This window comes from Canis lupus, chromosome 15 (assembly GCF_011100685.1).
Source record: "Canis lupus familiaris isolate Mischka breed German Shepherd chromosome 15, alternate assembly UU_Cfam_GSD_1.0, whole genome shotgun sequence".
Classification (NCBI taxonomy): Eukaryota; Metazoa; Chordata; class Mammalia; order Carnivora; family Canidae; genus Canis; species Canis lupus.
This window is the reverse complement of record NC_049236.1, coordinates 4,654,793-4,666,473: the sequence shown is the minus strand read 5'-3', so window position 1 is coordinate 4,666,473 and position 11,681 is coordinate 4,654,793. Positions and strand designations below refer to the sequence as shown.

General features: G+C 56.2%; 1 protein-coding gene across 2 annotated transcripts; it reads right to left on the bottom strand.

The window, feature by feature from the left end:
• Positions 1–4,160: 4,160 nt before the first annotated feature.
• On the bottom strand, positions 4,161–11,681 carry FHL3 (four and a half LIM domains 3). Of its 2 annotated transcripts, none has more exons than XM_038557837.1 (6): positions 11,595–11,681; positions 6,797–6,970; positions 6,536–6,710; positions 5,367–5,536; positions 5,086–5,272; positions 4,161–4,959 (listed from the first exon to the last, which is right to left on the bottom strand). In XM_038557837.1, exons 2-6 carry the CDS (start codon positions 6,950–6,952, stop codon positions 4,805–4,807), a joined length of 843 nt encoding a protein of 280 aa, XP_038413765.1. In that variant the 5' UTR covers positions 6,953–6,970; positions 11,595–11,681; the 3' UTR covers positions 4,161–4,804. The 2 variants fall into 2 exon arrangements, with proteins under 2 accessions (XP_038413765.1, XP_038413766.1); XM_038557838.1 differs by having other exon boundaries at positions 6,797–7,037; positions 11,595–11,677.

Below are 11,681 nucleotides of genomic sequence, written 5' to 3'. Positions count from 1 at the left end.
TCATTTTTAAAAAATTTTATTTATTTGTTCATGAGAGACACAGAGAGAGAGGCAGAGATGTAGGCAGGAGCAGAAACAGGCTCCATGCAGGGGGCCCGATGTGGGACTTGATCCCAGCACCCCAGGATCACGACCTGGGCTGAAGGCAGACGCTCAACCACTGAGCCACCCAGGAGCCCCTATGTGCATGTATTTAAACAGTCATAGTGTTATTTGCAATCAACAAAAACAGGTCCCAGGCCCAACATCCATTAACTGATGAACAGTTAAATAAACTGTGGTGTATCCATACAGTGGGATATTGTTCAGCAATAAAGAATGCTACAATATGGATGAACCATGAAAACATCCTGCTAAGCAAAAGAAGCCGTATGCAAAAAAAACGACATCCGGCATATTGAGATGAAATGTCCAGAAAGGCAAATCTATGGAGGCAGAAAGTAGACGAGTGGTTTTCCGTGGCTGCATGTGAGATTGGAAGTGACAGCAAATTTGGTGGTGATAGAAACGTTCTAAAATTGGATTGTGCCGATACTTGTTCCACGAACTCTATTAAATTTGCTCAAAGTAATTGAGTTGTACACTCAAAGTGGGTGCATTTTGGGGTATGTAACTTATTCCTCAATAAAGCTGTTGAAAAAAATCTATGTGAATTCAGTGAAAAGATGGTCACACAAAGTGAAAAGGATCTCGATGCATAATAATGTGTGTAAAAATAGATGCACAAGGAGATTATTTCTCTTAGGATATCCAAGTAACAGTAAACAGCAGTTGTTTAAAAGGAGAGAACTCCAAAGATCTGGTACAGGAGGGAAATTTTTCTTTGTGTACACCCGGCATGAAAGATTTTTTTCTTAACATACACATAAATTAGCTTTTCATTTAAAAAAATAAACATAAAGGGCAGCCCGGGTGGCTTAGCGGTTTAGCGCTGCCTTCAGCCCAGGGCGTGATCCTGGAGACCCGGGATCAAGTCCCGTGTTGGGCTCCCTGCGTGGAGCTTGCTTCTCCCTCTGCCTGTGTTTCTGTCTCTGTGTCTGTCATGAATAAGTAAATAACATCTTTAAAAAATAAATAAATAAACCTAAAACTCAAAAATATGTATATGCACATACATGCTTAACAAAAAAGAACCAGGAGGCTATGTCAAGAAATTATTAGTGATTTACCTATTCTTTTTACTTTTTGGTGAGTCTCCATTTTTTTCTACAGTAAGAATGCATTGCCTTTTTTTTTTTTTAAGTTTGAAAAATAACACAGGGATAATGACTCTTGTTGTGCCTGCTCATGGGGGTGTTGTGAGGGTTATTTTTATGTCTACAAATTTAAATTTTTTTTTTTTACGTTTTTATTTATTTATGATAGTCACAGAGAGAGAGAGAGAGAGAGAGAGAGGCAGAGACACAGGCAGAGGGAGAAGCAGGCTCCATGTACCGGGAGCCTGACGTGGGATTCGATCCCGGATCTCCAGGATCGCGCCCTGGGCCAAAGGCAGGCGCCAAACCGCTGCGCCACCCAGGGATCCCTATGTCTACAAATTTAAGCAAGATCTCAACCTTTGGAAGAGTACCCCTGGCAAAACTCCTCACTAGAGGCTTTTCCTGCACCACTAGAAACAAGAAGGGAAATCTCCATTCAAGATTGGAGAGACTTGGGGATCCCTGGGTGGCTCAGCGGTTTAGCACCTGCCTTCACCCTGGAGTCCCAGGATCGAGTCCCATATCAGGCTCCCTGCATGGAACCTGCTTCTCCCTCTGCCTTTGTATCTGCCTCTCTCTCTCTCTTTCTCTCTCTGTGCCTCTCATGAATAAATAAAATCTTAAAAAAATATATTTTATTTATTCATGAGAGACACAGAGAGAAAGATGGTGATACACAGGCAGAGGGAGAAGCAGGGCTCCATGCAGGAAGCTTGATGTGGGACTCGATCCCGGGACCAGGATCACACCCTGAGCCAAAGGCAGACACTCAACTGCTGAGCCACCCAGGCGTCCCGAATAAATAAAATCTTAAAAAAAAGTTATAGTTAAAAAAAAAAATTTAAAAAGATCAGAGAGACTCTGTGTGTGTGTGTGTGTGTGTGTGTGTTTAGTAGAGTTTGGAATCTACCATATTTCATCAAATATGAGATGCCATCAAATGTTAATCCCGCCATTATATTATATTCCACTAAGAAGGAAACAAAAAATTATCAAACTATGTCACATCTTTGATTTTACAGTCGCATCTGAGTTTGTGAGATGTTAAATTTGAAAAATGTTTGCCTTGAAATCAAGGACATGGTACCTGTATGCCTCTTCCTCCTAGGTGGGTAGGCCACTTAAGCAGAACCATTTCCCTTCCTCCCTCTAAAACCTTCTCCTCCTCCTCCAGTCTCCCAAACCAGTCACCAAATCCTGTCTTTTCCACCCCCGACGCCCCTGGCCTCTTTTCTCTCTCTCCTCCACCAGTGCACCAGCTTCCATCAGAGCCTGCTCCTCTTACCCCTGCAATCCATTATTCATGCTGTACCCAGAGTGATCATCTTATGCCCCTGCTTACACATTTCCACTGGCTGCTTTACCCGCAGGGTGAGGTCTGTTTAACTTGGCATTTATTTTTTTCGTGACCTGGCCTCTGCCTGCCATTTCGGTCTCTTGGCATTTTCTCCAAATGAAATTACTCGCTGCTTCCCCAAAGCACCACATATATATATATATATATATATATATTTTTTTTTTTTTCAGGCCTCCAGTTCTTTGCACCAGCTGTTCGCTGTGCTTGGACTACTCTTCCTCAACAAGTATTTATTGAACAAGTAGTAAGTGCCGGGAGCTGAGAATACAGGGGTGAGCAAGGCAGGCGCGAGCCCCATCCTCGTAGAAGCTGGTGGGAGAGAGAGACAAAAGTGTAAACGTGTGATTATGAACGATAAGCACACACGGTGGGTGTCTGTAAAGCTTTGTTGAAAATATCACCCGTTGGGGCAGCCTGGGTGGCTCAGCAGTTTAGCGCCACCTTCGGTCCAGGGCCTGGTCCTGGGAACCCGGGATCGAATCCCACATCAGGCTCCCTGCGTGGAGCCTGTTTCTCCCTCTGCCTGTGTCTCTGCCTCTCTCTGTGTGTGTCTCTCATGAATAAATAAATAAAATTTAAAAAAAAAAAAGAAAAGAAAATGTCAACCATTGAACTCCAACATCAAAAAAATAAAAATAAAATAAAATAAATAAAAATAAACAAATCCCATCAGTTAATCCTATAAAAGAAAAAAGAAAATGTCAACCAACCACAGCCTCAGAAAGTTTAGGATTGAATGGGGGCGGGGCAGGAATCCACCTGTGGTTACCTAGGGGACTTTGGGGAATGGACAAGTGGAGTCTCCACCTCTGAGAAATGGAAAAATGCGCTGCCCAGAGGATTTCTGGGAGGCTTTAGTAAGAGACCCCAATCTGCTGGACCCGAGGGCCCCTCCCGCAGGGGATGGGCGCGGGCCCCACCCCAGGGCGCGCCCCGGAGCGCCCCCGCCAGTGCGCACAGCGCCTCCGGCCGTCGGGGCCGAGGGCGGGGCAGGGGCCGGGGGAGCAGCGCTCCGCCCCATCTCCCCACTTTGGGGGACAACCCCCCTCGCTCATTCCCGCCTCCACCCCCTGAATCATGGTGGGGGGGCAGGGGGGCGGGGCCGTGACCCATTCATGCCGGGAATCGGATCCAGATGTTCCCGCGGCGCGTGCAGCTGCATCCTTGCCTTTTTTGGCAAAAAACGTGCGGCCGCGAGCGGATCCCGGCCGCCTCCGCTAATCCTGGGGAAGAGGGGGAAGGGGGCCGAGGGTCTGGGCCCAGACTGGGGATCCGCCCCGGGTGCTCGGCGGGGTTTTGGACGAGCTATGGGGGGCGCGGTTTGCACGGGCCAGGGGAACCCCTTGCCAGCTCCACTCCCGATCGGGATCTCCCCTAAACCCCTCCCGCCCCCACCCGGGAGGAAACAACCCTTGGCCTGCAGCGGGGAGGCTGGCGGCGGTGGGGATCCCCGTTCTCCAGAGACTTCCCACCCCGAGGCCCAGGGGCTTCCTCCTTTGCCCTGCACAGAGGAGCTGCGAGGGCCTGAGGCTCCCGGTCAGCGAGGGCACCCTCCTTCACGCCCCCCCCCCCCCCCCCCAGACAAACACACGGAGAGGCCTTCACTTCCTCACACTGCTTTATTGCAGAATCTGGAAGGTGGGTGAGCCAATCCCACCCCTCTGCCCATCTCTGGGCAAAATGGAGCTCAGATGAAATGAGGAAACACTCGGCAGACCCGGACTGGGCGCAACCCTGTGCTCTGGGATCCCCTTAGACAGTGAATTCCTGTTTTGCTGCCACCCAGAGAGCCCAGCCCTGGGGACAGGGTGGGATGGGGGTTAGGGAGGGTCAAGCCTGAGTAGAGTCCACTTTTGAGGACTTCTCAGGCACCCATTGAAGACCTAGAGTCTCTGGAAAGTCTAGATTGAAGGGGGCCTGGGTCCGGAAGTCCAGGTTTGGAGAATTGGGCCTAGAGCCCTGGTTTGGGGAGAGGGCTTGGTCTGGGAAGCAGACTGTGGGGAGAGGGCTGAAGTCTAGAGTCCAGGCTTGCAAAAGGGCTTTGAATCATGGAGGCTCCATAAGGGCCCAGGTGTGGGGGCCCTGGGCAAGGGAGTACCAGTTTGGGGATGTTGAAGCAGGGAGGCTGAATCCTGGAGCCCAGGAGGAACCCCAATTTGGGGAGGGGCTGGGTCCCAAAGGTGGTTTGGAAAAGGAGCCTTAGTCCTGGAGCCCTGGTTTGGGAGGTCCTGGGCCCAGGAGTCCTGGCTCAGGGCCCTGCCTGGCTGCAACCCTGACACACCACTTGATCTCCGTCCGGCACAAAGCCTTGGCCCACCAGGGAGGTGGAGCAGCGGGCGCAGGAGAAGCAGCTGTGGTGCCAGTGGCGGTCTTCAAAGGACACATACTTGCCTCCACCGAGTCCTGGAGGGAGGCTGGAGGTTAGCTCTGCGGATCTGGATCGCAGTCCTGTCGCCCAGCCTCACCCAATACCAGATCCCATCCCCTTGCTTGCACCCTACCCGCAATGTTCTTTGACCCTTGTCCCACCTGTGATGGGGCGCTTGCAGCTGCTGCACTTGGGTGCAAAGAGTTCTCCAAAACAGGCCACACAGTAGGGATCGTCATCCCGGGAGGTGAACTGCTGCCCTGCCAGGGGCGTCTGGCACCCTGTGCAGACCAGGCATTCTCGATGCCAGGGCTGGTCGCGGTATGTCACGCCACCCTGTGTCAGCGTCTGTGGGGGGCAGCACCTGTCAGCAGGGGGACGTGGCGACTCCCACCCCACAACAGAGCCTCACTCACCCCCACCCCACTGGCCCAGCCCCCACCTTGCTGCAGCGGGCGCAGCGAGGAGCAAACTTGTTCTCATAGCAGGGCACGCAGTAGTGGGCACCCTTGTCGGGCACAAAGGAACGGGAGCCCAGCGGCTGTTCACAGCCGCTGCACAGGAAGCAGTGCTCATGCCACGTCTGGCCTCCGTATTCCAGCTTCCGGGACCCTGTGGGGAACAGGGGTCCCACTCAGAAGCTGTGTCCCAAGCTCCTGAGTGCCACTCTCTGCCATCCTCTGAGGACAGTCCCTGCTGTTCCCATAGCCTAAGCAGGGTGGCATCCATGCACATGCTGCAGGGACCCTCGCCGCGTAATATGGCACATGCTACCCTCCCCCAAACACTGCACACGCTAGCTGGGCACATGCTAGGCCCCCATAACACGAGGGCTTGGCATAGGTGAAGTCCCCACATGTACCAGATATGGCTGTGTCAGCACACACCAGGCCTCCAGGTCACAAGCATGATGACTCAGCACGCGCTCAGCCCTTATACGCGAGACCCGCTGGTTTTAGCACACCCACAAAGACCCCACATATACACTAGGCAAGCAAGTCTTTGCTCACGCAAAGCCCTAATGCCCTGGACGTGATAGATTCAGTATGAGCAAAGCCTTTGTGTATCCTAATCCTGTCATTCTCCACGTGTCCTAAGCCCTCACCCATCTAGGAGGCATGCAGGTTACCACACCCCGAAGCCCTGCTTCTCCATCTCTACACACACCAAGCCCCGATGCACCAAGCGTGCCGGTCTCATTGTACTCCTCACTCCTCCGTGTACCAAACATGCAGGTGTTCACACATGCAGAACCCCCAGGGGGGGTCTCAAGCTTGTCAGTCTGCGCATCGCGGTAAGCCCACAGGTGCACACCAGGTCCGGCACACGCTAAACCCTCTGGAACATACCGGGCTTGTCCGTTCCTCTACGTGCTAAGCTTTCACGTGTACACCTGGGTGTGCCAGCCTGTGCGCACCCTAATCTCCCAGGAGCGTACAGGCGTGACCGATCCCCACATATGTCAGATTTCCAAAAAGATGCCACGCGTGCAGGCCTTTGTAATACTAAGCCTCCCTGGATGTAGCGGGCACGTGCCAGTCCCCCGTTATGTGCACGAGGCCTGCGCGGAGGCCAGGGTGGCAGGCGGATGGTGGGGCCCCGGGGACGTACCGGGCATGACGGTCTCCCCACAGGCAGAGCACTGCGACGAGAAGGCACTGCAGTAGCAGTCATTGCACAGCAGCTCGCTGTCCTGGCACGTGAAGGGCTCGTCGGCCAGGGAGCGCTGGCAGCGGCAGCAGCGGAAGCAGCCCTCATGGAAGTGGCGGTCCTCGTAGAACAGCTCCTGCAGGGAGCACGGCAGGGGCGATGGCACCTTTGCCCCTCTGCCAGCCTCCACCCACTCCTTGCCCAGTGTGCTCCAGCCCTTACCCTGGAGTCGTGCCCGATAAGCTGCTGGCACTCGGCACAGGTGTTGGCGAAGGTGCTGTCGTAGCAGGGCACACAGTAGGGGCCGTCGTCCGTCTGGATGTATTTGCGGCCATACAGGGACTCGCTGCATTTTGCACAGTCAAAGGCCTCGCTCATGGTGGCTGTGAGTGAGCCCTGCCAGGGGCAAAAGGTAGGGTGCGGGTCACCCAGAAGGGCTGTGGCTTGGCCCCCTGCAAAAGTCCTTTGCGATTAAAAAAAAAAAAAAAGAAAGAAAGAGCAAGAGACCAGGTCTGAGAAATGCCAGGTCAGGACAGGGGGCGATGGGGACAGGGTGCTTCTGGAAACCCAGGAGTCCTGCATGTTTATTTCTGTATTTAACAGTGGGGTGGGGTGGGGTGGGGGGAGAAGGGGTCAGGAAAAAATCAGGAAGCAGAAGTTGTTTTCTTATCTGGGCCCTGGCAGATCTGGGGGGAGGGGGCTTTTCCTGGGTCAGTGACTCATTTCCTGCCCCAGTCTGAGTTTAGCTTCCAGTGTCCCTACTGTCCCCATGGGGACGAGAGTAGGGGCAGGGAGCCACCCCACTCTGTATCCCGTAGGAACAGTACTCCCACCCTCTCCTGACTCCCAGGAAGGGGCCCCTAGGTATATGCAAAGAGGAACCTCGAGGGATGTGAATGGGCTGTGCCCGCCCTCTCCTGGTCCAGGAGCCAGCAGACTGCTGGAGGGCTGCTGGGCCATGAATGGTGGAGGTGGACGTCACCTCGGGCCTCCCTCCGGGAGAATCAGCCAGAGCAAGCACTTCAGAGGCTCAGCCTGGGTTTAAGCAGGAAGGAAATCCTGCAAGCTGGACACAGCCAAGCTTCCCCAGCTGGACCCTCTGCCCTCAGCCCCCTCCAGCCCCTGCTGGGTCTCTGGTCACACCAGCCTGGGCAGCCTCGGCCTGCAACATCTGCAGCAGCTGTGGCAGCACAGATGGCCAGATGTCAGGTCTGGCCAGCAACAGGGGAGGAAAAAAAGGGAACCTGAGACGCCTGGGGAGGGAGAGGGGAACTAAAAACATAGATGATGCAGCGTGTCCCCTGCCATCTCCAGGCAGCCATCACTCCTGGCAGAGCTTTGCAACCCCCTAGGTCATTATTTCCCTCCCCCTGCCTCTGGGAGAAACAGCCTCTCCCCAGCTTTTCCGGTTTCTGAGGGTTTGGGGTAGGGGGGGGAGTGGAGGGTGAGAGAGTGGGAGCCATGGAAGACATCTTCTCCCCAATCTGGCCCCCTCAAGTGGGGAGTCAGGCAGGGGGGAGCCCTGCGAGCTGCTGCTGCAGACACCCAGCCCCCACCAAACCTCAGACACTTTCCATTTTCTCAGGAACAAAGCATGTTTGCGGGATGAGGTCATCCACACAGCTGCCTCTGGAACAGGAGCAAGGGGACTGGGGGGGGGGGGGCAGGGAAGTGGGGTTCCCAGTCCCTTCTGCTGCCCCTGACTCCAGTTTCTGGCCCCAGATTCAGAGCTCCCACCCCCAGCCTCCTTCGTCATGAAGCCTGCTCTCTAAGGGCTGGGATCCCAGGGAGGGTGGAGAGGAACCACCAAGACTCCTAGGAAGGGGATGTTCTCACAGCTGCAGAGGAGCCTGGAGAGGACAAAGGAACCCACCAGCTCACTACCTCCCCCCCCACACACACCCCAGTAACTGGCAGTCCCCGGAGCCTGCCCAGGCTCGGGTTGATGGAAAAGTGCTCCTTTTCTCAGCCACCCCCAGTGGGAAATTCTGGCCAAGAAGCGTTGCTCTGGCTTGGAGTTCAGACTCCAGGCGCCAGCAAACGCCCCAAGCCTGGAGGGCCTGGCTCTTGAAGGGATGGTTTGTGAACTCCAAGCTGCCCTTCTGTACCACGGAGTGGGGGGAACACAGAGTTCCGATCCCGGGCCAGGCCACGAGGCCTCCAGGGGCTGGGGTCTTCAGAGAGGTGATTCTGGGGCAGGGCTATGCTGTGGGGTAGAGGGCAGCCCTCTTTCTCCATCCGCTCCCCGCCAATCAGGCCTGGGTTTCCTCTGGCCCAACATCTGAGGGTTGCCTGGGCTGTGGGCCACTGGGCAGCAGGGGGCCACACAGGTGGAGTGTGTGGCCGTGGTCCGTTGGGGAGTGCCCCAAATCTTTTCCTTCCTTTCTGGCTTGGCACACAGCAGCCATCACCTTCCCGGGCCCAGGGTAGCCCTGGGGCCACCCTCTGGGAGGCAGTCATCACTCTGAAACAGGGGCACCCCAAATAGGGTATGGGCATGGCTTCTGTTTCTTTCCCAGAATCCCCCAGTCCCCTAGTTTGTCCAGCTGGGCTCTAATGAGGACAGAGTGAAGGGCACTATGGAGACCCACCTGTCCCTGCCCATCCCCCTTCCTCCCCTCCCTCCCACTTTCCCTGGCACAGCAAGAGAACTGAAGAGAACCAGTCTTATATTCCCTCATGGCCTGGGGAGGGGGGGTTACGGAGGAGACTGCTCAGTCTGCCAAATGGCTCTCAACTCTTGTCCTCAACACACACACAAACACACACTCACACACACACCACCCCTACACCTGACACACACATCTGGCACCTTCCAGTGAGCCTCCCAGAGGTTAGAATGGCTAGATAAATGGCTGTGGCACAGTGTATAGTAGGCCCAAATGTGGCTTGGGGTGGGCATCCTGACTTCTTCCCTTACTAGCTGGGTGATCTTGGGCAAGTCACTTAAGGTTCCTGGGCCTGTTTTCCTCTACGCCTACCCCCTTCTCCCGGGGTTGTCGTCAGGCTGAAATGGTGGTGCTTGGAAAGCACCTGGCAGAAAGGGACTCCTCAGTGAATGGTAGCTGTGGGCGTTTTTATGATCAGCCCCTCACTCATACGGGGGTCAGACAAATTTCTGAGCCAGGCCTGGCTCAGGGAGCTGGCCTGGGTTTTGACCTGGACATTCTCAGGGTAGATTCAGGGATAGACCAAAGAGGGACCCCCACCCCCACTCCCCAGTTCCACTAGGGGAAGTGAAGAAGCCCAGGCCGTGGGGCTGCCTGAGGAGATCAGTGGGGCCGGCCTGGTGCCAATGAGCATAACTCCTGAGACCCCTCACACAGGTACACAGGTGTACACACCTGCATGCTGCTTGGCCTCCCATAAAGAGAAATCCCATCCACTATTTCACCAGATCTCCCAAAAGGCAGGCAGAAGAGCATGTCATTCCCATCTTACAGTCGAGCACAGGGACAAGCCAGGCCCAAGGTCACTCAGGCCTCGGAGAGCCCAGGTTCCCTGCTTCCCAGCCTGGAGCCCTTTCCTGTTTTTCTCTCTAAAAATGCTGCAGCGGTGGCAAAACGGGGTGGTCAACATTTTAAGAGCAGGGGTGTGGGAGATACTCGGTGACATCACTAGCACAGGAGTCTCACTCTTCTCCCCCAGCTGCTAACCCTGCCATTGGAAGGCACCCAGAAGCCTTTCCAACTGCCCATGCCAACCGTTCAACTCCTTTGCCCCCATCCACCCTGCACTGTCGGGGAGGACCCTGGCCAGGCCTCACAGCTGTGAGTCAGGATCAGATCAGACCCCTCCTCCCAGCTCCCAGGAACTGACAGGAGATTTAAGGGGAGAAACCTAACCCCCCCCAGCCCCCAACCTCCGGTATCAGGCACCAACCCCAAACTCTCCCTCTCCCCACCCCTCCCCGCCATGGGGCCTGGGAGTCAGAGCAGTTTAGGGGAAGGAGGGCGGGAAGCGGGATCCAGCAGCTGCCTTGGGGACAGGAGAGGAACAGTTCATTCACCCCGGGTCCCCCAGGGCTGAAGCAGCATGTCCATGATTTGAGTTTAAAAATAAGTTGGGGCTGTCTTGGTGTGTGCCTGGGGCTCCTTTCCGACGTGCCTGTCTCAGGTCCTTGCCTCACGGGGCTCTGGCTGGCCCAGAGTCTCTGTTTCCCCGCACCCCTGCTTCCCAGTCTTTCTCAGGCCTCCGTGTCTCGGGGTCTGTCTGGGAAGCTGTCAGGGCGCCTCGAGCAAAGCCAGCTGCGCCCCACGCAGCGCGACTGAGCCTCTGCACACCTCAGCTGTCTTCGTGTTTTGGGGACCTGTGTCCCGGGCTAGTGACCTCTGCTCATTTCTACCTCTGTACACCCAAATCTCCGTAACTGAGTGCCTCCAAGGGGTTCCCACCCCGACCCCTTCGCTTCCTCCTCGGAGCACCTCTGTTCCTGAGCGTCCCTGTCTGCAGTTTCTGGACGGCTCCATAGGCCTCACAGAGGCTGATCTGCCACAGGGCTAAGGAAGCTTAGGCTTCGGGGCCCCTCACCGCCCGGGACCCTGCAAAGCCCTGGGAAGGGCGCTGCTCCGTGTTCACCGGGGTCAGGGGACGCTTCTCCTTCGAGTGCTCCAACCCACAAAACCTAGGTCCGTCCAGACGCCTCCGGTCTCCCTCTCGGGGACTCTACGCCCCCAGAACCTGTCCCTGACTCCCTGACTCGGGTCCCCGTGCAGCCCCCTGTCCAAGCCTGCCGCGCGGGCCCGCGTCTTGGTCTGGCTCCGCCCGGCTTTCAGGGAGCCTCAGTTTCCCCAACCCTCCAGGTCCCGCGCTCGACTCTGGCTTCTCCGTTTCAAACTTGGCCCCTTCCCCCCCCATCCCCAGGTGTCGAGCAGCCCCCCCCACCCCGCCGGGCGGCCGGGATCGGGGCGGTCCCGGGGGTGGGGGGGCGCCCTCCGGGGCTCGGCGCCCCCCGCTCCAAGCGCGCCCCCCGGGGCGTCGGGGGGCCCCGGGCGAGGAGCCGGCCTGGGCGGGAGCTCACCTCGGAGCGGGCGGCGGGAGCGGGGAGGCCGGGCCGCGCGTCCCTCGGTGGCTCGTACCTGCGGGCCGGGCGAGCGGGGCCGGGCGG